General features: G+C 48.5%; 12 protein-coding genes across 12 annotated transcripts; 5 read left to right on the forward strand and 7 right to left on the reverse strand.

The window, feature by feature from the left end:
- Positions 1–269: 269 nt before the first annotated feature.
- GGI43DRAFT_352936 (uncharacterized protein) lies at positions 270–1,183 on the forward strand. The gene has a single exon (XM_083202287.1). The coding sequence runs from the start codon at positions 540–542 to the stop codon at positions 930–932; it is 393 nt and encodes a 130-aa protein (XP_083061836.1). The 5' UTR covers positions 270–539; the 3' UTR covers positions 933–1,183.
- On the reverse strand, positions 1,184–2,322 carry GGI43DRAFT_352943 (NUDIX hydrolase domain-like protein). The gene has a single exon (XM_083202288.1). It carries the CDS (start codon positions 1,966–1,968, stop codon positions 1,435–1,437), a length of 534 nt encoding a protein of 177 aa, XP_083061837.1. The 5' UTR covers positions 1,969–2,322; the 3' UTR covers positions 1,184–1,434.
- Positions 2,120–3,765, reverse strand: GGI43DRAFT_402790 (tyrosine-protein phosphatase). The gene is made up of 3 exons (XM_083205720.1): positions 3,131–3,765; positions 2,681–3,027; positions 2,120–2,607 (listed from the first exon to the last, which is right to left on the reverse strand). Exons 1-3 carry the CDS (start codon positions 3,521–3,523, stop codon positions 2,394–2,396), a joined length of 954 nt encoding a protein of 317 aa, XP_083061838.1. The 5' UTR covers positions 3,524–3,765; the 3' UTR covers positions 2,120–2,393.
- Positions 3,766–3,947: 182 nt separating this feature from the next.
- On the reverse strand, positions 3,948–5,664 carry GGI43DRAFT_402797 (GTPase-activating protein SEC13). Its single transcript, XM_083205721.1, has 4 exons — positions 5,454–5,664; positions 5,333–5,374; positions 5,063–5,178; positions 3,948–4,983 (listed from the first exon to the last, which is right to left on the reverse strand). Exons 1-4 carry the CDS (start codon positions 5,454–5,456, stop codon positions 4,227–4,229), a joined length of 918 nt encoding a protein of 305 aa, XP_083061839.1. The 5' UTR covers positions 5,457–5,664; the 3' UTR covers positions 3,948–4,226.
- A 550-nt stretch (positions 5,665–6,214) lies between these two features.
- GGI43DRAFT_382965 (chloride channel) lies at positions 6,215–9,022 on the forward strand (the record flags this gene model as incomplete). The annotated part of the gene is made up of 5 exons (XM_083203312.1): positions 6,215–6,391; positions 6,478–6,493; positions 6,552–6,806; positions 6,934–7,001; positions 7,064–9,022. The coding sequence occupies 5 exons, from the start codon at positions 6,215–6,217 to the stop codon at positions 9,020–9,022; spliced, it is 2,475 nt and encodes an 824-aa protein (XP_083061840.1).
- A 48-nt stretch (positions 9,023–9,070) lies between these two features.
- Positions 9,071–10,496, reverse strand: GGI43DRAFT_352970 (uncharacterized protein). Its single transcript, XM_083202289.1, has 4 exons — positions 9,844–10,496; positions 9,611–9,707; positions 9,512–9,547; positions 9,071–9,448 (listed from the first exon to the last, which is right to left on the reverse strand). Exons 1-4 carry the CDS (start codon positions 10,044–10,046, stop codon positions 9,119–9,121), a joined length of 666 nt encoding a protein of 221 aa, XP_083061841.1. The 5' UTR covers positions 10,047–10,496; the 3' UTR covers positions 9,071–9,118.
- Positions 10,497–10,769: 273 nt separating this feature from the next.
- Positions 10,770–11,550, reverse strand: GGI43DRAFT_353012 (transcription initiation factor IIA subunit gamma). The gene is made up of 3 exons (XM_083202290.1): positions 11,352–11,550; positions 11,152–11,299; positions 10,770–11,063 (listed from the first exon to the last, which is right to left on the reverse strand). Exons 1-3 carry the CDS (start codon positions 11,396–11,398, stop codon positions 10,911–10,913), a joined length of 348 nt encoding a protein of 115 aa, XP_083061842.1. The 5' UTR covers positions 11,399–11,550; the 3' UTR covers positions 10,770–10,910.
- A 318-nt stretch (positions 11,551–11,868) lies between these two features.
- Positions 11,869–12,751, forward strand: GGI43DRAFT_382968 (H(+)-transporting V0 sector ATPase subunit c''; the record flags this gene model as incomplete). Its single annotated transcript, XM_083203313.1, has 4 exons — positions 11,869–11,926; positions 12,000–12,126; positions 12,239–12,547; positions 12,637–12,751. 4 exons carry the CDS (start codon positions 11,869–11,871, stop codon positions 12,749–12,751), a joined length of 609 nt encoding a protein of 202 aa, XP_083061843.1.
- Positions 12,752–13,071: 320 nt separating this feature from the next.
- GGI43DRAFT_402810 (uncharacterized protein) lies at positions 13,072–15,741 on the reverse strand. The gene is made up of 3 exons (XM_083205723.1): positions 15,058–15,741; positions 14,900–14,978; positions 13,072–14,835 (listed from the first exon to the last, which is right to left on the reverse strand). The coding sequence occupies exons 1-3, from the start codon at positions 15,322–15,324 to the stop codon at positions 13,148–13,150; spliced, it is 2,034 nt and encodes a 677-aa protein (XP_083061844.1). The 5' UTR covers positions 15,325–15,741; the 3' UTR covers positions 13,072–13,147.
- A 51-nt stretch (positions 15,742–15,792) lies between these two features.
- GGI43DRAFT_353058 (RNA-binding protein POP5) lies at positions 15,793–16,756 on the forward strand. The gene is made up of 2 exons (XM_083202291.1): positions 15,793–16,317; positions 16,412–16,756. The coding sequence occupies exons 1-2, from the start codon at positions 16,104–16,106 to the stop codon at positions 16,744–16,746; spliced, it is 549 nt and encodes a 182-aa protein (XP_083061845.1). The 5' UTR covers positions 15,793–16,103; the 3' UTR covers positions 16,747–16,756.
- A 20-nt stretch (positions 16,757–16,776) lies between these two features.
- On the reverse strand, positions 16,777–17,987 carry GGI43DRAFT_382971 (GTPase GPN2; the record flags this gene model as incomplete). Its single annotated transcript, XM_083203314.1, has 4 exons — positions 16,777–16,799; positions 16,898–17,456; positions 17,515–17,840; positions 17,924–17,987. 4 exons carry the CDS (start codon positions 17,985–17,987, stop codon positions 16,777–16,779), a joined length of 972 nt encoding a protein of 323 aa, XP_083061846.1.
- A 489-nt stretch (positions 17,988–18,476) lies between these two features.
- GGI43DRAFT_353077 (lysophospholipase) lies at positions 18,477–23,588 on the forward strand. The gene is made up of 3 exons (XM_083202293.1): positions 18,477–18,960; positions 19,017–21,925; positions 22,122–23,588. The coding sequence occupies exons 1-3, from the start codon at positions 18,671–18,673 to the stop codon at positions 23,483–23,485; spliced, it is 4,563 nt and encodes a 1,520-aa protein (XP_083061847.1). The 5' UTR covers positions 18,477–18,670; the 3' UTR covers positions 23,486–23,588.
- The last annotated feature ends 317 nt before the right edge of the window (positions 23,589–23,905 follow it).

Consider the following 23,905-nt stretch of genomic DNA (forward strand, 5'->3'; position numbering starts at 1 on the left):
TGATGTGTATACTGATACTGTCTATGCGAATCTCTTAGGTGTACTTGCTACAATGAATGCATCGTGGATGAAGTATTCTATGCTGTAGTAAAATCTATTTACTGACTTGTAGCCGGGTACTTATTATTAAGATAGGGATAAGTCGGTATAAGTATGAAACTGGAAAGGTTACGATGATAAACTACAAATAAAATAGTCTATTCTGAGACCTTGAACATGTGGGCATTCCTCGGCAATCATTATTCTGTTACTAAAGAGTATCATGTGCTGGTAGAAGTGCGTCATCTTACCAACTTGTCGTACTCTTGGATATGGTACCAACACCACCAATCAGACGGTAAAAAAAGGCATTCACACATAAAATTAAGAATTTTGAATTGCCATATGCGGCTTGATAGAAGATTGCACCTCTTAAAAAGTATAAGAATGAGAGAGAAGGCTGCGTGAGGAACAGGATTTGGGGCATCGATTCACTTCTTCTACCAAAGACTTACTCATACATCCACAGTAAATTTAGTAAAATTTACATCTTTTTGAAAATGAAGATTTCTATCATCTTACTCGCAACTGCTGGTCTCTTCCCCGCCGCAGAAGCGTGCAAATGCTGGGCCGCCGGAAAACTTATTCCAGAATACACCCAAGCCTGCTGTACCTATACAGGAGGGTTATTCAACATCAGTACTAATAATTGCGACGGGGACATCTTTGACAAGCTGAATAAGTTTGCTGGGTGCTGCAGATTTCTGAAATCCACCTCGGACTGCGATTGCCCAACCTGTCCAGATGAAGATGAAAGGCGACAGGCGCTGGGGCTGCCTCCCATGACGGATGCTGAGCGGACTGCTTTTGCAGAGAAGGCGAAGACGGATGAGAAGGTGAAGATGAATAAGAGGATGAATATGGAAGAGAAGATGAAGAGAGAAGATTGGTGAAGAAGGATCAGAAGATGAAGATGGATGAGAAGTTGAAGATGGCAGACAGGAAGAAAATGGAGGAGAAAATGAATATGGAAGAAAAGAATGGAGCGCGTCTCTTTATCGCATAATGATGTATTTGGTTTATAATTTGTTCACCGATCTTTTGCTCGTTTTGATGGACACGAAGCTATTGGTTCTATCACCATAGCAGCTCATGCTGCTGGCACTGGACTGTAACCGAGAATGCATTCTAGGCTGAATAAGTTTCTGCTCTACACTTGAGTAGCTTTGGAGAAGGAGAAATTGCGGGCTGCGATTCTGAGAGGATGGTGGTTCATAGTAGATAGTACACGCTCCTTCAATGTGATCTTATCCGATAATTGAGTCGTAGTGGGTGTGTCTAATAATAGGATGAATCTAAATGACGATTATCCCAGGTTTTCAATATTATGGAAAAATATAACCACAGTATATCATTTACTTTTATTTTTTTGTATCGTCATGCCATGATTTCATTTCATGGCCCTCCCTTGTTCCCAGACGCTTCAATGATCTTAGCAGCCACGGCAAGGACATATGTATCTCGTTCTTTAACAAAACAGCCAAATTCCGTGGTTGGTTCCGCTGCATTCATGACCTCCAATGCCTTGTATATATTCATCCACCGGTGAGTAAACCCATCAGCAATCTCCTCTTCAGTCAAATTCGGCTCCCCAGTATTATCCAGCACATCTGCCAAATAGCAATAAGAAATCTGATGAAGATGGAAGCGAAACTCTTCAGTAGTGGCAAAATAGTCGCTGCGCAAGGCTACTATCGCCCCAGTTTCTTCTTTAACCTCGCGCAGAGCAGCGTCAGAGTGACTTTCGCCCGCCTCGATGCCGCCGCCAGGGAGCTTATAGTAGTTTCCCACTTTGACGTGGATGACGGCAACTTCGCCTGAGGGCTTGAGAGCCACGACACGAGTGGACTTGCGATCAGTATAGGGTTTGTCTGGCTGTCTGGCGCCGATGACTTTGTGATTTAATGCATGGTTGTTGCAAGCTGCCATGAGTGGCTTTCTAAGCTGACGAAATTCCGAGAGGGAGAGCAGATTGAGATCAAAACGCCATAAATTGATGTGCCAATCTCAAACGTGTATTTGTGAAATGATAAGAAGCGTATTGGATGAAGCAACTCTGAAGGGAAATATTCATGTGTTAGGCGTAGGCAGCAATTTGTCCTGGTCAGGCTAATACGTATATGTACATGGTGCGATCGGACAATTAACTCTTTAAAACTAAGAGGCTGCTTTTACACTATATTCTCTTGACTGCAACCTTTTATTAAAGTACTCAATACATAAAGCATGACATATTAACATCCCGTTAATTACGAAACTCAGTTACAAATGCAATACTCAAGATCTATCTTGACGTTATGCTACTCACAATCCTGACTACTTGTCCCATACCCCTTCATACGAATAGTTCAAGATTAGCAAATTATCACTATCATGAAACGCGAGAGAAATTCAAGAGTGTATGTCGACTTACTGGCAATAGAATGATTCGTGGCGGCATCAACAACCATATATTCCCTCAGTCTCGATATGCCTTCGCCATCGAGCAACTCATGGTCAATAACACATTGCTCAATCGAGCCATGCCTCTGTCTGAGAGACTTCAAAAAGCGTAGCATGTTACACTCCCTTAAAGACAAAAATAAGCCAGAGCTTCGACTGGTATTGTCATCGCATTAAATAGGTCAAGAGAATTACTCACCGTACTGAAAACAAAATCTTCGCATCCTCCGCAGTGCCTCTGACGTATTTAAATACGGCATGTGACTTGAACTCTGCTGCAAGCTTCTCTAGATGGGAAGCCAGTTCCATCTCCGATTGATGATAATCCTTGGCTACATCCACGTCACTTACGCCGCAGAGCGATAAGATCAAGGCGCAGATTACCGCTGTTCTATCCATGCCTAGGTCGCAGTGTATGAGCATAGGCTTCGTAGGTCGCGCATTAGGTTTCCGAGACAAGAGCTCGAGAATTTGTGCAAAAGGCCGAGCTTTATTCTCGGGGTGGCTTGCCGATTCAAGAATCTTCTCAAATGTTTGAGCGAACCCCTTGAATCAAGTCATCAGTATGTATCCAGTGAAGAAGAATTAAGCTACTATAAAGACCCACGCCTCAACTGCCATCCTATCAAAGAAGAGTTATTTGACATACCTTGGGACCAGAGCCGCTTTCCAAGTACTGATCAGCCAAAAAATCAGGATTGTATTCTTCGGGCAAGAATACTGGCACACATACTCGATAAATGTCTGACCAAAGCCAACTTCTCCAATCATAGGCTCGCACGTCGAGAAATTCATTTTCTGAGCGCAAATCAAACACATTACTTATACCGAGCATCTGTAGCTTATTCTTTGCTCTCTCTGATCCGTCATCTAAAATGTGACGGGGAAGAGCTGAACGGAAGACGACATTTCGCCGGACTTGCTTATTCTTTTCCGAGGCAATAGCGTAGCCACCGATATTACGAAAGTTGGGCACTCCCGGGATGCAGATGTATGGCTCGCCGACGTTCATCTTGACCATAGGAGTGAATGGAGTTTGCATGTGAGGTGAATCAAGACTTGGGAGGCGTATTTGGAAGTAGAAATACCGAGGATTAGAAGAAGCTGATGCAAAATGTCCATTAAAGGATAAAGGAGTGTTGCAATTAACTCGTCCTTTAATAGTTTGAAGACTGGGACATTTCGAAGAGCTGATGTCTTTGAGATAGTGTTCATTCTTAACGCGTCAAGATGGCTTGATCACTTCCAATGTTCAAAGCTCATTTACTATGCCCGTTGTTGTCGGCTTCTGAATGCATGAGCCTTGATGTCTTGTTGTCTTTGAACTGTTGTAACAAAGTTTTGACTTACAAGCACTTATAAAGGAATAGTCTGGCGATGCGCAAAGCAACCAGTATTTAGAGGGACAAACAATCAACATGTTAATGGCCATTTTAAGCGCATCATATTCTGTGTCAAAGCAAAGGTGAAGCTGAAACATCTATTTAAAGACTTTCCAAAGAATTATTGTATATCGTTGTAATGGCTTTATCCCCTTCGACCACTTGGCCCTTGGGGAATGGGCAGCACATTCGTTGTCTTGCTTCTTCCCACTGCACGAAGCATGGCTTGTAAATAGATAGGTTTATCCTATCCATATTGTTCCCTCTTTTGCGTCCTTGCCTTCGGTGCCCTGCTCACTAACAAAACGCCTAATCATAACACCAAGATATGTATTTCTTCGCCTTTATCCTCTTTTCTCTAGTTTACTCCTCAATTGACTTGACACACTCCCACTCGCCACGTAGGTTCTCTTGCCAGAGAGATACCTTGTTGTCAGCGCAGCTAACCGCCAGGACGTTGCCGCTCAGAGACCAGCTCACACGCCAGACAGGGGCCTCAAAGTTAAGCACTTTGCTTGCCCACTGGCCACCGCTGGATTGGTCTGAAGTCCAGATACGAACGGTCTTATCTTGGGAGGCTGATGCAATGTATGACTTTTGCAAGACAGTGGGAGACCAAGCAACATCGCGCACCCAGTCAGAGTGGCCCGTCAAGGCCTCGCCTTCCTGCTTGTATGACTGTGCAGCGGGGTCGAAAGTCCAGATCTTGATCAGGTTATCGGAGCCGCCCGTGACGAATCGTCGGTTACCGGTGGCGCCAGGACCCGGGGCGCTGCTGACGATACTGCCAGGTGTAGTAGCAGGGGCCCAAGAAACGGAGTTGACACCGAGGCCGTGGGCGGGGAATGTGACATGGTCGACGCTGTTGTCCTTGAACTCGAGCACGCTGACGTTGCCGTCAGAAGATGCACAGGCGAGAAGGCAGCCTGCCTCATGAGGAGACCAGGAGACAATGTTGACCGAGGCCTTGTGTAGGGGGAAGTCGTAGATTCGCTGCCACTGGCTGTTCTGAGCACCCTGTTCCTTCCAGATGAAGACCTTGCCATCGTAGCCAGCCGATGCCAAGATATTGCCGTATTTGGGGTGCGCCCAGGCAACGCACCACACAGCACCTTCGTGACTATATAGGATATGGATGTCAATAATTGCGTTTTCGGATTGGGCGATGTTGGGATGTATGAGTTGGGGCGGCGTCTCACCCTTTCAAAGTTTCTACCAGGCGTTGTGTCTCGCCCTCGATCTCAAAAATCTTGATCGTTCGATCACTTGAGCAGGTCGCCAGCTTTCGTCCGTAGTAATCGAGAACGGCATCGTGCTAGATTGGGTCATAGTTAGTCAAGAGTTAGCCAAGGCGCGACCTCGACTTTCTGTTGCTCGAAGTCGAACATCGAATAAGGGCGTAGGTGCAAAATTTCCGGTACAGCAGTATTGAGCAAAGTCGGAACAAATCTGGCAAAGGTCGAACATACAATCATATCATCGTGACCGGAGTTGGAGATGACCTGCGCCGCCTGGATAGAGTCGGGTTGTTAGTTACCGCGGGGATTGCGCCAGGAGGGTGTAGATGTTGCACAGAGCTACACAGCTTACCATCTTGAGGGTATAATCGCTAATAGACCGAAATAATGAATGTGCGGGTGAGAAATGGGGGGAATTGGCGTTGTAGGTGGCAGAAACCGAAGCAATGCGATATAGCGAATCTGGCCTGTGCTGCTCTCTTGCCAGCAAGCTATGAACGATCCAATACGTAGCGCCACCTGCGATTAGATGCCAAGTTGACAAGGGACAACAGGCTAGTGGGGAGCTTGGGAATATGCACGTGATTTGAGACTTTGCCTGGTAGAGCAACCTCTTGAGTTTAACGTGGCACGCTCTTGTACGTTGAAAACGATGGATTTTGAATTACTTGTGTTTAATATATACGGAGTACAAATTATAAGCTCAAGATACAGAGATTTCTTTTAGTTTTATAATTGAAATTCCAGCCATGCCCACCTTTATTATTGGTATAGGTATATAAATGCACAGTGCGTACGCCTTCGTACAGTGCTTACGGCCTTCTATTAATTGCCCGCCAGGCATGCTGTAAGATCTGCTCTACAGCAGGGGCTTTGCATTTAGTGGGTGCCTGTAAAGCTACCACTTACAGCAAGGTACGCTGGTCAATCTTATCCAAGCTCAGTATTATTACAACATAGCTTGCGACACACACCCTTCAACACCAAAACGCGGAAACAGCCAGCTCAACGTCGCCGCAGTCGCAGTCGCATCATATCACATCGAATTACACGCCGAGACACTAGCGATTGCGCTACTGGCCAACCGATCGCCATGATCTGCGGACCGGAATCATGAATTCACAGACAGCAGCCTTCGGCGCTCTCAGCCCGGCGCTCTCGCGACGGCCGTCCATTAGCTCTCGACTTTCTTTTGCGGTTTCCAATGCAGAACAGGGCGAAGCTTCGGCCGAGAACGCACCAAGAGAGGGCCAGATCGAAGAGGAGATTGCCGAAATAAAGAGATATGAGGTGAGCAAGAGAGCGCATGTGACAGCGACATGTACATCTATGTGTGGCCCTCTTTAAACCTCAGCGCTGACTTTTGTGGTATGTAGGATTTTACAACCATAGGTGAGAGCGAATGCGGTCTTGGAGTCTACCTCCAACCCACTATATCCATAAAAACTAGACGAGACTGATTCTAGAGCTACGACAGATTGGGTACAAGATGCGGCACGGGAACAAGCACGGCGCAAAGCTCGCAGGACACGCACAGCAGGAGTATACAGGCTCGGGCAGCCCGGTTGGAGATATCGACTCTGGGAGTCTTACGATGCTGCGCAGGGATGGATCGTCGTTACCATCATCGGAGCGGCAATTGGACTTAATGCAGCGTTTTTAAATATCGTGACGGAGTGGCTATCAGATATCAAGACGGGTCACTGTACGACAGGGTTTTATCTCAACGAGAATTTTTGTTGCTGGGGAGAGGATAATGGTGATTATTTCCTTCAACATCTATGCCAATGTTGTAATTTAGTGCATAAGCGGCTAACTGACTATTCTTATAGGCTGCGAGGCGTGGCAACGATGGACCGGCTTTGGCCCTCTCAACTACTTTATCTATTTTGTCTTTGCGGTAGGTAATGCGTTGATTCTGAACAAAACTCGGCTGGACAAGGCATTCTAATTCGCCGCTAGACAATTTTCGCTTTGGTATCTGCGACGTTGGTCAAGTCGTACGCTCCATATGCAGCTGGATCTGGCATATCGGAGATCAAGTGTATCATTGCTGGCTTCGTGATGAAGGGCTTTCTTGGATTTTGGACCTTGTTGATCAAGTCGATATGCCTACCGCTGGCCATCGCCTCCGGCCTATCGGTTGGAAAGGAAGGGCCTAGTGTTCACTATGCCGTTTGCACTGGCAATGTTATTTCAAGGCTATTTAACAAGTACAGAAGTAATGCGTCCAAGACTCGCGAGATTCTCAGCGCCTGTGCTGCCGCTGGTGTCGCTGTCGCCTTTGGTAGCCCTATCGGAGGCGTACTTTTCTCTCTTGAGGAGATGTCCAGCTATTTCCCGCTCAAGACGATGTGGCGGAGCTATTTTTGTGCGCTGGTCGCCACAGCAGTTCTCTCTGCCATGAATCCTTTTCGAACGGGCCAGCTGGTCATGTTCCAGGTCAAATATGACCGAGATTGGCATTTTTTCGAAGTCGTGTTTTACATCATAATTGGAATCTTCGGCGGGTTGTATGGCGCCTTTGTGATCAAGTGGAATCTGCGAGCGCAGGCCTTTCGCAAAAAGTATCTAACAAAATATGCTATATTGGAGGCGACACTCCTTGCAGCGGGAACTGCTATCATCGCCTATCCTAACGCTTTTCTCAAGATTGATATGACTGAGAGCATGGAAATCCTCTTCCTCGAGTGCGAAGGAGCCGAAAACTACCATGGGCTTTGCGATAAGGATAAGAGAGCGTGGAATCTGGTGTCCCTGATCCTTGCGACAGTGCTGAGAGTGTTCCTGGTTATTATCTCGTATGGATGCAAAGTACCCGCAGGAATTTTTGTTCCTTCCATGGCAATTGGCGCCTCGTTTGGACGCACTGTTGGCATCATTGTCCAAGCCATATATGAAGCAAACCCAACCAGTGCCTTCTTTGCTGCTTGCAAGCCGGATGAACCATGTATCACGCCGGGCACGTATGCCTTCCTCGGTGCAGCGGCAGCACTGAGTGGCATCATGCATCTCACTCTGACTGTCGTCGTCATTATGTTTGAGCTTACCGGAGCACTCACATATATCCTCCCAACAATGATTGTTGTCGGCGTCACTAAACTTGTCAGCGAGATGTTTGGCAAGGGAGGTATTGCCGACCGCATGATTTGGTTTAATGGTTTTCCATTTATTGATAACAAGGAAGAACATAATTATGGCGTTCCCGTCTCTCAGGTCATGCGAAGCTCTGTCGTGTCGCTAACTGTTAATGGACTGACAGTTGCTGATGTCGAAGAGCTCCTGGCCGAGGATAAATATCAGGGGTTCCCCATCGTATTGGATAACGGCTCCAAGACATTGGTTGGCTACATTGGTAGAACCGAGCTGCGATATGCCATCGATCGAACAAAGCGTGAACGATCTGTTTCTCAAGACGCAAAGTGCTTTTTCTCTCCGCATCCGACTCAGGCGCCTGCGATCACCCCTGTTACGCCAGCTTTCCGCGCAGACACTGCGGCCTCATCGCCTCTTGACTTCAGCCGGTACATTGACGCCACGCCCGTAACGGCACATCCTCGTTTGCCTTTGGAGACCGTCATGGAGTTATTCCAAAAGATCGGACCTCGTGTCATTCTGATTGAATATCATGGAAAGCTTTCCGGCTTAGTCACCGTGAAAGATTGTCTGAAATACCAGTTCAAGGTAGAAGCGGCGGAGAATCCAAAGGATGACCAACATGTCGTAGAAGGACAGGAGCATCTATGGAGCGCGCTTCGCAGAGTGGGATTTTGGGTTTCCAGCTCGGTGTTGACCGTTTCACGGGGTCATGTAAGGCTCAGTGGGCAATTTGATGATGAGCGGACACGTGGAAGGAGAGGGAACATCCTAGATGGGGATGAGGAGGAAGTTGATGAGGGCGTTGAGTTGGAAAGAAGATAGACGGAATAATCAATGGAAGCGTTATTTGACTTTGTATATACAACGACATAAAAATGCTATGCTATCATTATCGATTAAAGCAAAGCGTCATGCGATCTAACTACGCAACTCTCCCAAGTCAGGGACATCCTCATCACGATATCTTTCACCACCAGCAAGGTCTTCACCTAGCTCAAGATTGCTGCCTGTAGGTGCCGGCTCGCCTGCTGTAGCATCTTTGGTGCCATCATCTTCATCCTTGCGGCCGGCAATGACGCTTCCAGCGACGAGGAGTGAGGCGCCAGCCCACCACATCGGGGGAAGAGACTCGGAGAAGATAAGAAGGCCAGTGAAGGCAGTAACGAGGAAGTTGGTGGAGGTGTTCATGATGGAGACTTGAGTTGCAGACTTGCCGCGTGCGAGGGCGGTGGTGAAAAGCGACCACATCTAATGTTCATGTGAGATTTGGAGCAGAATAGATGAGAGATAAGAGGTAGCTTAAAAACTTACGATGCCATTAAAGGTGAGATTGAGGATGAAGAATATCTATATAGCGGTATGTTAGTGTGATGTCCATTCTGAGATTTTTCAATGGTTGAGGGGACTTACAGCGCGGACAACGACTTCGACAATCTTCTCGTGATCTGCTATTCCGAGGCCACGAGCGATGCCGTTTGATAAGCTTGTGGTGAGTTGCGTGGTGGTCCTAAAGTAATAAATCAAGTTAATATATACATACTAATTGGCACTCATTCCCCTGGTAGATGGATTGAAGATGAAATGATATATATATGCACATATATATGCTTGGGGATGACAAGCTAAACAACGGAATCACATACAGCTTGGCAAACACGCCATTAAACGCCGCACAAGCACCGCTCGCCACCGCAAAAAACATCCAATGCTTCCTCCATGAGGAAGACTCTTCGACGTCCATCTTTTCAGCGGCGGGAGAAGTGCTCTTGTCAGTGTGAGAGGAGTCGTGACGGTGCTGGGCTGCCGGAGAGGTCGGCGGTTTGGTCCGCCGTTTGCGTGTGTCCATGCGTACGAATGTTATGTGGGGGCGGTGGATTTTGCTTATGTGATTTGATGTTTGAATAAAGAAGCTTTGGTTAAAAAGGATTTCTGGCGTGTAAATGAGGGTTACAAAATGGCAATTCTCAAAAGACGCATCTATCGCTAGGCTGGCAAGGACAGCTGAAGCATTGACATTGTCTAAGGGGAGACAAGACAGTGGAACTTGAATGTTTTAGTGAGCTTGCTTTCTGTGTTGCCATAGGCGAGCAGTGGACAAAATAAGCGGGACTGACACTGTTCGTAGGGGTGTGTCTACGGAGCACATGTCATAGCTATCTCCATTTATTTCTACATGCGATATAGGCATGCCTTTGTCTACATGATATTTACTTTTCTCTGTTTGAATGCATCTTTGTTGTGATGCTTCATATATCTGAAGAAACGACCTCGTTTATCCTGTCTCGTTTATTTTGGCCACTTCTGACTGAATAGCGCAAGCTCGGCATTCACCGCCACAGTGGCGCGGCTCTGCTGTGACACCGCAGAATATGCTGGTTCTTGTGCTGCCAGTGGCTGCAGGTACGTGCCGAGCACAAGGGACTTGACATCAATTTCAATATCGTCAACTTTGAAGCAAATAATTATCTGTATTGTCTATTTCATAAGGTGGTTCGTTAAAAGAGCCAAATTCCTGGTAGTTGCAAATTGTTAAATATAAATCAAGCGATTTCCCCTTGTCCCTGTATCCCAAATGCAAGCCTTAAAACGCCATTTCACACGTTTCTGGCGGTCCTGTCGCCATCCGTGCATGATTATTCGAGCCCGTCTCGTCCCCCATTTGCTGTTTTGTTTTTATACAATCTCTCCCGTTGTCAAATTGATTCGCGCCTTACTGTCCCTCACCAGGTCTCTTGGCATTGCAGCTGACAATCTTGACTTTATCGGCCTGGACAGAGACGTTGCCGTTGTCCATCTTGAACGTCACGTTCTTGATCAGGAAAGTCCAGACCTCGTCGCAGAATCGGTAGGTATCTAAGCTCCCCTGTTGCAATCCACTCGTCAGCCCCAGCTCAAATAATAAGAGCGTCGTTGCGCCTCTTGAGTAAACCCTGGTGATCGCCGCAATTTACCTTGAACTGAAGTCGACTCTTGACGTTCTTTTGAAGCGCCTCGGTAATAGCCTGGTCGAAGTTGCTCAAGATCTTCATCGCCAGCTGCGGGTGAATGCGCTCCTCGCTGATCAGATCGTCCAGCGTATCAGTCAAGGCGAGTCCGATACTGCGAACCCAGTTAGTAACAAGCCATGGCCCCGCAGTAGACTGGCCATTACCTGCTCCTACGGTAGAGCTCGTAGAATGACTGCGCGCCGCTTGCCATTGTGATTGGTAGGTAATGAGTGAATGGGATTCTCGAGCCGTCAGTGATAAGTGTAAAGGAGAGTCGGCGCTGGGCACGCGAGAGGCTGGAAGTCGAGGATAGCCGGTAGTCGTGGCGGCGTTGGATGATGTTTGGGTCAAGTTCGGCCCAGCAAGCGGCTGACAGATGGTGTTGAAGACGGTTCAGCCTAGCGCAATGTGACTAATGCCTAGGCTGCACGTCTGGAAGTATAAAGTGGCCTCCGACTTCAGCGCAGCCTGCTGTGGGGCGCTGAAGCACGGCTCTGGGGAGCTGCTGGAGAGTGGATGACTCAGCGCCTTTGTCATGTGACATCGGCCAGTGTCGCGCCTCTGTGCTCCGAAGAGCTTCAGCCAAGCTTGCAACTAAACCCCATTGCCATTGCTGCGGCAGCAACCCGTTTTCGCCATCTACGCAACAATAGCAGCAGCGGCAGCAGCCCCACGGAAATCATGAGTTATACGTATGGAATAGGCGGCATCTGGTCGTTTCTAGTCGTGGTGGGACTTTGTACGTGTTGAAATCCGGACATGCAATCGATTGCGATTGGACGGCCAAGGCTGACCCCAGGGAACCATCACAGACATGCTGTTTACTGGCAGCGGCGAGTCCTTCAACGTCGGAGCCTTTCTCGAATCGATATCGCCATACGCATGGGCTAGTTTGGGTATTTCCCTCTGCATCGGCCTCTCTGTCGTTGGTGCCGCATGGTGAGTGAATCGTTTCAAGGATAGCGGTGGTGTAAAACAACATTACGTAGCTATGCCGCAGGGGACAATATTACATGGAAGCACAGTCAACTGACATCGCATTTCGATATAGGGGTATCTTCATCACCGGATCCTCCATCCTCGGCGCCGGCGTCAAGGCTCCTCGAATCCGAACAAAGAACTTGATCTCCATCATCTTCTGCGAGGTCGTCGCCATCTACGGCGTCATCATGGCCATTGTCTTCTCCTCCAAGGTCGAGTCCGTCCACGGCGCCGAACTTTACTCTGCCGACTCCTACTTTACAGGCTTTGCCCTTTTCTGGGCTGGTTTGACAGTTGGCGCGTGCAACCTCGTCTGTGGTGTTGCGGTCGGCATCAACGGCAGTGGAGCTGCGCTTGCTGATGCGGCTGATGCCTCACTGTATGCACCCCTTGTTCCTCTATTTTCCCATGCCTGTCATTCTTCTAGACAGCTCCACACTCAATACCCTCATACTGACTTTTTTATAGGTTCGTCAAGATTCTGGTTATTGAGATTTTCAGCTCTGTCTTGGGACTTTTCGGTTTGATCGTCGGTCTTCTGGTGTCAGAAAAGGCTCCTGCTTTTGGCGTCAAGCCTACCTAAGTATACAAGAGAGAGAAATGACCAAATAATCCTCAATACTAAAGCACAGCCTATCTCTCTCTGTGCAACTCCCTCTATCACCTCCACGATCAAATTAAAAGAGTAGGAATTTGATATACATGCATTGCGCCGATAATTTTTGGTTGGGCGTTTGGAAGACTGGGCTGTAGACGATGTGCATATTTTTTGTTATTTGAAGCTGTATGACTAGCACCCCGTGTACACTAAAGACAGCTGCGGATGCTCGAATCTAGGCATCATTTTTAAGAGCTATGAATGTTCAAAGATTAAAAAGAGCTTAATTATTTTTCCCCTTTCATACTTTTTCCTCCTCTTCCGCATTGATTGAGTCTTATCAGTTGTGAATGCTATGTACAGTTGACTCTTGAATCACCTTTATCCACCACGCACAGAGTTCATCAACAACGCATTAACCTTTGAGCCCTTTTCCAGCTTCCCACCTCCGCCAGGCAAGCAGAGCAGCGCATTAGCCGACCTTAAGCTGCCTACTTTAGAACTACGTTGTCCTCCAGTGCTGCTCGCCGTCAGAAGGCCATCTTGACCAATTGTCACGACGACACGGTGGAATTCTGGCCGGTGATCGACATTAAATTCATGTGCTAGCGTTACCGGGACTTTAGGGAGGCCAACAGGCGAGACACCAGACTGTTTATGCAGAGACGGAAGGACGAAAAGGTGGAATGTCACGAGTGCGGAGGCAGGATTACCAGGGAGGGAGAAGACAGCCTTGGAGATGCGCTGTCCTGCGTTGTCTTTGACGGGGATGGTAGCAAAAGTGGTTGGCTTGCCAGGCTTCATGGCCACCCGACCAAAGTGAATCGTTCCGCCTAGAGAGCGCTCAAGCGTAGGTTTCAGGAGGTCGAGTTCTCCCATAGAGACGCCTCCCGTTGTGATGAGCACATCGGCTTCCCTGAGGCCAGCTCTCAATGTCTCTTCCAACGTGCCGGGTTTATCGCTAGCGATTCCAAGGTCGATGACTGGGAATCCCCATTCTTTGGCTGCGGAGATGAGCGTGATGCGATTAGTATCACGGACTTCGCCTAATTTCAAGCCTCCTGGCCGATGGTAATCAACAATCTCGTCGCCGGTGGAGAGGACTCCGACGACTGGCCGTTTATATACCTGAGCTTCTGCCACGCCGACGGCTGCGAGAAGGCCAATTTCTCCACCCACCGCGGATATCTGCTCTCCCTTTTTGAGAATCACGCTGCCTTGTGCGATGTCACTTCCAATCTCACGGACATTGGCGCCATCAGTAACTCCTTCAGCTTGGATCTCAACTTCTTTTTCCTCTTTCCCATCCTCAGTCATGGTCTTCAGGGTGGTGTCCTCTACCATAATGACGGCGTTGGCCCCCGGTGGTAGTGGAGCTCCTGTCGTTATCCTAGCGATCTCGCCCTCCTTCAATGGTGGTATCTCCCCTGGAGCGGCGTGAGATACACCTGTGACAGGGAAAGCACCATTTACGTTGCCGTCTTTGGGAACGACGACGGCATACCCATCCACAATACTAGCTCGGAAAGCTGGGACATTCTCTTTGGCCCTGATATCGTCGGCCAGCACCATTCCCACAATGTTCTCATCGACCTTGACCAATTCCGTATGTGGATCCGGCGAGTGCTCCAATACTAAAGCGAGAGCGTCATCCACGGATAGCATGGGATAAGGAGATTCGCGATATCGTCGCGTGGGACCCTGGCTGAAATCATTGGATAAGTGGGATGAGTTAGTTGAGCTTGGAGTAGTGAATCTCTGGAGGCTTCCATGGCCATGAGAGTGTCCAGGGCCGTGGCTGTGACCGTGGGAGTGACCATGGTGATGGTGTTGATGTGTTGAAGCTGGGGCCTGAGCTGGGGAGCGATCAATTCCAGCATCGGCCTCAAGCTTTTTGACGCCACCAGCATGTAGAGCTCTTGAATTTGCGCCTCCCGCTTGAAGACAGGCATGTGGTAGCGTCTTGATGATGGCTTGAAGGTTCTCTTTTGCCCCTTTGGGAGAGCCGGGCAGGGTGACAATGAGAGTCTTATTCCTTACTCCTGCGGTGGGACGAGACATCATGGCAACTTTGATGGTTTGTTAGCTATACACTTAAAAAGAAATATGAACGCATTTATTTTATAGACTTACATGGCGTAACTGAGAGGGATGCAGAAAGCATGGCATGGATCAAACCTGGAGCGGATTTGTGTATCATTGGAGCGACGGCCTATTAGACAAAGAAACCACGGTTCTTATCAGCATGGATAAATATCTCATGATAGAAGGCGTATTTTATATGCACTTACCTCTGGAGTCACGTCTGCTACTGAGAACCCGGTGCCGCCGGTTGTTATAATGAGATTGACTGCGTTGGGGCCATCTGCCCAGAGCATGATGTTCCTCTGTATGTCAAAGACATTGTCTGATACAATGCGCTCATCGACGACGTCCCACCGGCCGCCTCCATCTTGCATCAGCACCTCTCGGAGGACGGTTGCTGAGGCATCGGCGGATGGATCTTTTGCGGCTGTGGTTGAGACGATGAGGACTGCGGCATTGAATGGGCCGTCCATGGTGGAGGATGAAGCTGAGATGCTCTGGAGGCGACAGTTGATTAAAGATGCTGTGAGCGCGCTTTAGATTTCTTATCCAATTGGAATTGGCGGATTCCAAATACAATCTCCCTCAAATGCTCACTCAAGGCTTTGTTAAATGACACGATAGAGAGAAATTGAAAGCTGCTCTGATCTACTTCGTATCCTTTAGCCAGGTAGGTTTACGTTGGGCAGCGTGGAATCGTGTTGGGAGCAGCAGCTTGGATCTAGAACAAAGTCTATTCCAAGCTGTTTATTTTTGCAGCTAATACAAAGCTATAGTGGCGTCCGGACTTTTGGATGAACGAATACGGTATGGTACATCTTATATGTAGGCAAAGTTGAGGCTTGTGCAGTATAAACGCCTGTGAGGTCATGCAGAAACGGGCATGTAGCAATGCGGAGGTTTTTACGGGTGCAGCACCTAACCAGCCCCCCGAGCCCCCCCTAAAGCCCGCTGCAGCAGCGCGATTTTAGCGCTCTGATAAGCTTGTTCGCGGCGCTGGCCAGCAAGCTGCATGCGCCAGGATCCCCACCCATCAATACCCCGAGACCCGAATTGGCGCCATGGACTATTTTTCGGCGTCAATCTCTTGTGGAATCTGCAACCTTGCGAGAATCTCTCGACGCCAGCCGCTGATCTCGCCCCCTTGGACTGGTTCCGGCATTCGCTCGCAGCCCGAATCTTTTCCCATTAATCGAGCGGCATCTCATCTGATCTGACCAGCCAGCCATTTGCCTGGCTGTCCTACCTTGCAATGGTGCGCATCAAAGAGCGCTATCTCCTCGTCAACATCGTCTATCCACCCGATGCGACCAAGATATCCAAGGCTCGCGTGCCAGGCCTAGTTGCCCAGCACCAGCCGACCATTGAGAAGCTGACCCCGCAGGCTCTGGTCAGGGCCATCAGGGCAGAAGTGTCGTTGCTGTACGGCGACTATGGCGCGGGCGCTCTCGAGGGCAATCTTTCGGGTGAGTTGCCGTTTGGAGTCAGCATCTGGCTGACATCTCCGGGGCGCATGTGATGGCTAGTTTGGGATGCAACGCTAACCCATGCACATTATAGTCAAATACCTGTCTCTAGCGACATCAACCTTCATTCTGAGATGCAACAGGGCACACTATCAGCTCTTATGGTCGGCATTGACGTTTATGGACCGTGTTCCCGTGAAGGATGGGCGACCCTGCATTTTCCGTGTCGTCCGTGTTAGTGGTACTATTCGCAAAATCGAAGAGGTCGCAGTAGAGCGAGCGCGAAAACTCATCCTGGCAGCCAAGATAGAAGCCAGCGCTCACCCACAATCATCACTATCTACGGATATACTGGGCACGAAAGACGATGCTATACTAGATGTCATGGACAATGCTATGAGCGACGACGATATGGAGGATGGCAGCTGATGGGTGGCGAAGAATTTTGATTATTTCTTTCTAATTACCTGGACTCCACTGTCCTTTGGTATGGTCATATCGCCAAAGTCTGGGTCTATCTCTCCTTCAGATGCAGCCGGAGGGGGAGGAGCAGCTGGTTGGGGCTCATCGACATCCATACCGTGCTCCTCCTGTACCCTCCTCTGCTCCTCTTCCTCAGCCTCTCGCTCGAGACGATCATACTCGTCTTTGTGGTCGATCCATCGCTCCTGGATATCCTGAATGTCCATCATGGAAGCTTCATTTCTCATAGCGACGGACCAGACCGTGTCGTTGGCACCTTCTGCGCCTCCAAACACATAACCTCCGGCGCGATCAATTACGCGGAGCAGGTACATCATGCTCTTCTTATTCTCTACCGCCAGCACCTCGTATCTCACGAGGCCATAGCTCTCAATCATATTTGCTATTGCTTCGTGTAGTCGACCAAACTTTTCGTTCCGCATTCCTGGGGACTCCGCTTCGAGGTATGGAGTTAGATGCGTCAAGTCGTCAACATCTGTATAATATTCTAGATTGAAAGGGAGTTCATCATATGATGCTATCTTGTCAATTTTGGAAAGCACGTTGACGTGCGGCATGTCCATCTGGATCATAGCTCTGAGAGAGAGGAGAACGTTGGAAACGTATAGGGAGGGCTGAGTGAGGCAGAAGGAATCGGAGAGATGTACACAGACAAACTACACAGCAATAGTTAGCGAACCCGGAGCTCTATTACCTTTAGCAAGGTAAACTGACTCTGAATCCAATCTTGCTAAGCTTATAGAAGACGTTTCTTAATGAGTTGTGGTGTGTGTAGAGCTCAACTTGACCGGGGCAGTCGAACAGGATATAGTCTTCTCCAAGCTCTTTCAGCCCTTCTTCTAGCCACTCGTAGTTATTCTCAAGCTCTTCGAGAGCATATAGGATACCGCCGTTGGGCCCTAAGCGATCTTCGCGCATGATATCCTCCAGCTTAACCAAGCCACGAATGTCGAGAGCACAAGGATAGTTCGTATGGTCGTTGGCAGGGTCGAGATTCACAACGGAGCAGGCGCGCCCAATGGCGCCCATAAACTGGTGCACTAAGAGGGTTCAAAAAAACTTCATGTTAACGCCCTCAAAAACCTTCACTTTGAAAATAGAATCACGGGTCTTTCAGACGTACTGCCATCGCAATAAGTGCTCTTTCCCGCGCCGGGACTCCCGAGCACAAGCTGCGCAAAGGGCATCTGGGAAAGATTTTCTATTCACTGGATCAATGTGGCATGATCAGTCTGGAGGCTGCGACCCTCTATGTCAGGAGGGGGAGAGCTCCGGTTGGTAGAGAAGAGAAGAAATGCCGGTGTTTCTCTCTAGCTCTGCTGCCCTCTGCAAACCATTTCTATGTCTTTCTATGAGCAGATGCGCTTCTAGAAGCTTTATTGCTAATGAGGTCGGCTGGAGTCATGTGATCTTCCATTTTGATGAGCAGAAAGTAGCACTCGAAGGAATAAAATCTGAGGAAGAATCTTCATAGTAAGCTGCAGCAGACATATCTACATATTCATTCTATGTTTACACATCTTAATATAGTTTTTATCACTTATTTCAACTCTCATTTACCTATAAGAGTTTGCTATTATCGTTTATCCTCTGCTATTTCAATACTCGCTAGTCTATGACGAAAAAAAGGTGGGATGGTGGGGGTGCTCACGCCGGCAGAATATCGGCTCAAAAGCTAAGCTTTGAGGTCAAAACCACATGCTTGAATTTGATCACAAGCTCCTACTTTTTTTTTTCTCTTTTTTTCCCTCGTCTTTTTTATCTCGGCTTTCCCCTCCAAACTTTGCCGCCTCGGCAACCTCGCTCCCAGCCGCTGTATTTTGTCGCTCTGCATGATGCTGGGCGATAATGTGCAGCATCATCTCCAACCATGGCATCTGACTTGTCAAATGCTGCTCGGTTGGCTGGGAGCCTCTCCCAGAGCGCCTCTCGCGTCATGGAGTCATCTTCAAGCTCACTCGCCATGAGTCCTGCAACTATTGAAGCTGCCCAGACCTCTTCCGGCTGGCTCGGGCTCATCGGGTGGCTTCTCTTGAGCATGATCAACTTCACCTCTACCGTCCTGTACTGGATTATCCGGACGGTAACCATTACCTTTCCAAGTGTCCTGTATACTCTGTTCTCTGCGAATTGGACAGTGACCATGAATGCTACTACGCTGTATGCTGCCAATCCCTTGGTTTTGCAGAGCCACCCAAGACTCACAGCTTCACTAGCATGTTCATCGTTGCCGCTATCGTGTCGGCGGGTAGCTGGATCGTCAGGTATCGCATCTTGAATATGTACTCAAGGTTGCCTCCCGAACCTCAGCGTAAGGAGCCTGAAATCGACTTGTTCCCCGATACCCATGAGGGCGGTATCAAATCCGGTCTAGCCAACTATCTAGACGAGTTTCTGAGCGCAATCAAGATCTTCGGTTATCTCGAACGATCCGTGTTTCACGAATTGACTCGAAGCATGCAGACTAGAAAGCTTATTGCCGGAGAAACAATGAATCTTGAAGAAGAAAAAGGCTTCTGCATCGTTGTTGATGGTCAAGTTGAGATTTTCGTAAAGTCGGGTAGAAACCCTCGAGCACCTGTCAGGAGCGGGTCTCAAGACGACCTCTTCAACTCTTCCGACGATGAAGATACTCTGCCAGGCCAGCAGAAGTATCAGCTCTTGACTGAAGTCCGCAATGGAGCGCCGATGTCATCTCTTTTTTCCATCATGTCTTTGTTCACAGAGGATGTGAGACTGAAAACACATGACGAAGAGTCCCCTCTTGGAGCGACTGGTAGTCGGCATCATGGTAGAACCAGTCCTCTGAAAGAGTCTACTCGAAAGCCCTATCATGCCCCAACATCGATGCCCAGTACTCCTCATCTCGATCCCAACGCGGACCGTCCAGGGGTCAGATACGAAGATGGTGGTCTATTATCAAGCGGAGAAAGCGCCTCAAAGATCCCACCTATATCGCTAGAGCCTCCCGTTGCTTTTCCGCCAAGCAAAGAACGGCCAGGGCCTCCAAATAGGCTGGTGTCGAGCTCGGCACACCCCGATATCATAGCCAGAGCCACAGTTGATACGACCATTGCCATCATACCTGCGAGTGCCTTCAGGAGGCTGATCAAGATATACCCTAAAGCTACGGCGCATATCGTTCACGTGATCCTCTCCCGATTTCAAAGGGTAACACTTGCTCAGGCGTTTAACTATCTTGGCCTGACTGCTGAAGTGTTGCAAACCGAGAAAGACATGGTCAAATTTACCACGTGCCAGCTCCCAAATATACTTCGTGGAGATGCTCTCAATAGACTAAAAGAAAAATTTAGTGTTGAGCGAGAGCGTATTGGTGAAGACCAAGAGACAAAAGGAATTGCTTTACACAACTCTGCAGCTACCAGGCGTCGAAGGTCGAGCGCCGCTATAAGAAAAGAGATAGTTATGCAGGCCATTGCCAAGAACCGATCTGTGTCGTCTACTGTCAACAGTGCTGCTCCTGCACGCGATCCACGATCAGCTCGCGGCCTTCACCCTGGAGATCTACTAGCAGGCGCACAGCTCACTCGAGCGCTGAACAGAATCCCAAACCCAGGAAATCCTCTACGGTCGCCGATGAATGTTGGTACAGAGGAAAGCGCTATCTTCAGCCCATTGACTCAAAAGACGTTTAATCCTTTTGATTCTGAACGACATGCTCGCATCTCGGTAGATCGTGACTCAGTTGATGAAGACAATCTCTTCAGGGTGTCCATTCTTGAATGCGTCTTTAAATCCCTTGGCTTAGATGCTGGTGGAACTTCTTCTCGTGATGTCGATTCTATGTCTATGGAAGGATCTCCGAGATTGATCTCCATAGATCAACGACGTGCCAAGACCATGTACACGAACAACGCATTTGGTTTCATTGGACCATATGACGGATCTGTGGACGGAGAAACCGAATCTCTGACTTCGAATGGACTGGCTAGTCATATTCCACCAAATGCGCATGCATTGGCTCATGAGATGATGGATGAGGTTGAAATTGTCTTTTTCCCTAAGGGATCGGTACTTGTCGAGCAAGGAGAGCGGAGCCCCGGCCTGTACTACGTCGTCGACGGATTTCTAGACATTGGGACCACCATAACTGAGGGTCCTCAAAACATCTTCCAGAAATCAGGTTTGGCCTCCTTCAGCTCAGAGTCGCTTCATTCAGATCACTTGTTTGATAGCTCTTCTCCTAAGAGATCAAATGATGGTACGCCGTTCGCTTCATCCCGGGGCCAGACTCGCCGCCGAAGCGTTGCCCTTGTCAAACCAGGAGGCATAGCCGGCTACATTGGGAGCGTCTCTTCTTACAGGTCGTTCATTGATGTAGTAGCCAAGACAGATGTATATGTTGGGTTCCTCCCTCGAGCTTCTCTGGAAAGGATAGTGGACAAATATCCTATCATCCTCTTAACCATGGCCAAGAGGCTTACCCACATCTTGCCTCGTCTAATTCTGCACATTGACTTTGCTCTTGAATGGGTTCAAGTCAACGCTGGTCAGGTGATATTCCATGACAGCGATGAGAGCGATGCTATATACATTGTGCTCAATGGTCGTCTTCGCTTGGTGGAAGATAGACAGGATGGCGGAGTGTCAGCGCGAGCTGAATTTGGACAGGGCGAGAGTATCGGTGAGCTTGAAGTTCTTACTGAGACTGCGCGCTCTGGAACTTTGCATGCCATTCGGGACACCGAGCTTGTAAAATTTCCTCGCACCCTTTTCAACAGTCTTGCCCAAGAGCATCCCAACATTACCATTAAGATATCCAAAATCATTGCCTCTAGAATGAGAGCAGCGGTGGATGATTCTACCAAATACATTGGAAAGGAAGCAGGTTCGGGTGCTGTAAACAACCAACGAAAGTCCACATTAAATCTTCGGACTGTGGCTATTCTGCCAGTTACCTCAGGCGTACCTGTTGTTGAGTTCGGGCACCGTCTTATGAACGCGCTTGCCCAGGTCGGGCCTCAGAATGGCGCAACTTCGTTAAACCAGTCTGCTATCCTGAATCATCTTGGCAAGCATGCGTTCAATAAGATGGGCAAACTCAAGTTATCCCAATACCTCGCCGACTTGGAAGAGAAGTATGGATTGGTGGTGTATGTGGCAGGTAAGCTTCTATTTTTCTTTTTTCTGATTTGATTCGAAATCCTCATGCTTTATGATGACAAACTTTTTACACCGAAGACATCGTCGTTGATGGCTATGTTAACTCTAATTTTTTCCTGATCGCATAACTTATTCACCCATTTACTGTTATATCATGCTGTATTGAACCACAAGCTAACATAAATGGATTGTCAAAGATACCAGCGTCAACTCGCCATGGACACAAACTTGCATTACTCAAGCCGACAGTATTCTACTAGTTGGCCTGGCAGAAGGCTCTCCTGCTATTGGAGAGTACGAACGCTTTATGTTGGGAATGAAGTCAACAGCGCGCAAGACCTTGGTTTTACTCCACACTGAACGGTTTTCACGCCCTGGACTTACGCGGTCGTGGCTGCGGAATCGTATGTGGATTAACGGTGGTCATTACCATATCCAAATGGCGTTTAGAACCGACACGATGCCCGTTCATCCCCCGTCAAAGAAGCTTGGACAAGCTCTCAAAGAAAGGGTTCAGGTTTTGCAGGCTGAGATCCAAAAGTATACGTCAAGAAATGTGCACCATACTCAGTATTACTCGCCTGATACCCCATTCAAGGGAGACTTCCACCGCTTGGCTCGCCGTCTTTGCGGAAAATCCATTGGCCTCGTTCTGGGCGGTGGTGGTGCACGAGGCATCAGTCAGATTGGAATCATCAGAGCGATGGAAGAAGCCGGCATTCCGATTGATATCGTCGGCGGCACATCCATCGGAGCCTTTGTTGGAGCACTGTATGCGCGTCATGCGGACGTCGTTCCCATGTTTGGATTTGCGAAGAAATTTGCTGGTCGCATGGCCAGTCTCTGGCGCTTTGCCCTAGATCTGACATATCCTTCTGCCTCATACACAACTGGGCATGAGTTCAATCGAGGCATTTTCAAGACTTTTGGGAATACGCAAATCGAAGACTTTTGGCTAGAATACTATTGTAACACCACCAACATCAGTAAAAGCCGAGCTGAATTTCATACAAGTGGATATGCGTGGCGATACATTCGCGCTTCAATGTCGCTTGCCGGCTTGTTGCCTCCGCTGTGCGACGAAGGCAGCATGCTGCTAGACGGTGGCTACGTGGACAATTTGACTGTATCACATATGAAGGATTTAGGAGTTGATATGATTTTTGCGATTGATGTTGGAGCGCTTGACGATGACACACCACAGACGTATGGAGATTCATTGTCAGGTATGTGGGCGTTCTTCAATCGGTGGAACCCCTTTTCAGCGCATCCCAACCCACCAACGCTTGCAGAGATTCAGGGCAGGCTTGCGTACGTCTCGAGCGTGGACGCTTTAGAGCGAGCAAAGACCATGCCAGGGTGCATCTATATGCGGCCGCCTATCGACGCCTATGGAACACTCGACTTTGGCAAGTTTGACGAGATTTACAAGATGGGCTATAATTTTGGTCGAGAATTTTTCCAACAGCTCAAAGACCAGAACAAGCTGCCATTGATGGAAGAGACTGAGGCGAAGAAGGCCCTACGGAGAACAACAGCGCCTCGAAGAGCTAGCATCTAGACATTTAACGTGGTTAGACAAACAGCGTGTTGATTTCTTTCTTTTAGCAAGCTAGATGGCATTAGAAAAAAGAGCTAGTAGCGTGATTATGGCCAATGAATCTCAATGAGAAGCTTTCCTAATGAAGCATGCTATAACATCGACCCTGGGCGTTCATTTCCGTTTTGTGCTCATGTCGCCGATTCGATGAGTGATGCAAAGATGCTATGACGAAAGTGACAAAGCTTGGATTGACCCTACTGGCTCGCTACCCAATTCTTGTGGATGCCGATCGCGATATGCAGGGATTAGAACGCTTGTTCTGCTGGTGCTCCCCAGTTGGCTGCAGCCAGTGGGAATGGAGCCGTGGCGTGTCTGACATCATTTCCTGCATACTGTTGCCCAGGTTCAGGTTTTTCTTTTCTTTTTCTGTGAGGCAGG

Source organism: Trichoderma evansii (assembly GCF_050947405.1).
Source record: "Trichoderma evansii strain SZMC 28006 chromosome Unknown GGI43scaffold_7, whole genome shotgun sequence".
NCBI classification, from domain to species: Eukaryota; Fungi; Ascomycota; class Sordariomycetes; order Hypocreales; family Hypocreaceae; genus Trichoderma; species Trichoderma evansii.

Excerpts from the sequence above, each read along its gene's own strand:
- GGI43DRAFT_353012 (XM_083202290.1), bottom strand. The coding sequence starts at position 11,398 with ATGGCAAGCGGCGCGCAGTCATTCTACGAGCTCTACCGTAGGAGCAG. Across the intron at positions 11,300-11,351 it reads GAGCTCTACCGTAGGAGCAG|TATCGGACTCGCCTTGACTG; the intron begins GTAATGGCCAGT and ends CTGGGTTCGCAG. Across the intron at positions 11,064-11,151 it reads AGAGTCGACTTCAGTTCAAG|GGGAGCTTAGATACCTACCG; the intron begins GTAAATTGCGGC and ends GGATTGCAACAG.
- GGI43DRAFT_352936 (XM_083202287.1), top strand. The coding sequence starts at position 540 with ATGAAGATTTCTATCATCTTACTCGCAACTGCTGGTCTCTTCCCCGCC.
- GGI43DRAFT_402790 (XM_083205720.1), bottom strand. The coding sequence starts at position 3,523 with ATGCAAACTCCATTCACTCCTATGGTCAAGATGAACGTCGGCGAGCCA. Across the intron at positions 3,028-3,130 it reads AAAGCGGCTCTGGTCCCAAG|GGGTTCGCTCAAACATTTGA; the intron begins GTATGTCAAATA and ends ACTTGATTCAAG. Across the intron at positions 2,608-2,680 it reads AAGATTTTGTTTTCAGTACG|GGAGTGTAACATGCTACGCT; the intron begins GTGAGTAATTCT and ends TTTGTCTTTAAG.
- GGI43DRAFT_402797 (XM_083205721.1), bottom strand. Across the intron at positions 5,179-5,332 it reads CCGGTCACGATGATATGATT|CACGATGCCGTTCTCGATTA; the intron begins GTATGTTCGACC and ends GACCCAATCTAG. Across the intron at positions 4,984-5,062 it reads CTGGTAGAAACTTTGAAAGG|TCACGAAGGTGCTGTGTGGT; the intron begins GTGAGACGCCGC and ends TATCCTATATAG.
- GGI43DRAFT_352943 (XM_083202288.1), bottom strand. The coding sequence starts at position 1,968 with ATGGCAGCTTGCAACAACCATGCATTAAATCACAAAGTCATCGGCGCC.
- GGI43DRAFT_402810 (XM_083205723.1), bottom strand. The coding sequence starts at position 15,324 with ATGGACGGCCCATTCAATGCCGCAGTCCTCATCGTCTCAACCACAGCC. Across the intron at positions 14,979-15,057 it reads TAGCAGACGTGACTCCAGAG|GCCGTCGCTCCAATGATACA; the intron begins GTAAGTGCATAT and ends TTTGTCTAATAG. Across the intron at positions 14,836-14,899 it reads ATCCCTCTCAGTTACGCCAT|TTGCCATGATGTCTCGTCCC; the intron begins GTAAGTCTATAA and ends AAACCATCAAAG.
- GGI43DRAFT_353058 (XM_083202291.1), top strand. The coding sequence starts at position 16,104 with ATGGTGCGCATCAAAGAGCGCTATCTCCTCGTCAACATCGTCTATCCA. Across the intron at positions 16,318-16,411 it reads TCTCGAGGGCAATCTTTCGG|TCAAATACCTGTCTCTAGCG; the intron begins GTGAGTTGCCGT and ends TGCACATTATAG.
- GGI43DRAFT_353077 (XM_083202293.1), top strand. The coding sequence starts at position 18,671 with ATGGCATCTGACTTGTCAAATGCTGCTCGGTTGGCTGGGAGCCTCTCC. Across the intron at positions 18,961-19,016 it reads ACCATGAATGCTACTACGCT|CATGTTCATCGTTGCCGCTA; the intron begins GTATGCTGCCAA and ends CAGCTTCACTAG. Across the intron at positions 21,926-22,121 it reads ATTGGTGGTGTATGTGGCAG|ATACCAGCGTCAACTCGCCA; the intron begins GTAAGCTTCTAT and ends GGATTGTCAAAG.
- GGI43DRAFT_352970 (XM_083202289.1), bottom strand. The coding sequence starts at position 10,046 with ATGGACACACGCAAACGGCGGACCAAACCGCCGACCTCTCCGGCAGCC. Across the intron at positions 9,708-9,843 it reads AATGGCGTGTTTGCCAAGCT|GACCACCACGCAACTCACCA; the intron begins GTATGTGATTCC and ends TTATTACTTTAG. Across the intron at positions 9,449-9,511 it reads ATCTCACCTTTAATGGCATC|ATGTGGTCGCTTTTCACCAC; the intron begins GTAAGTTTTTAA and ends CATGAACATTAG.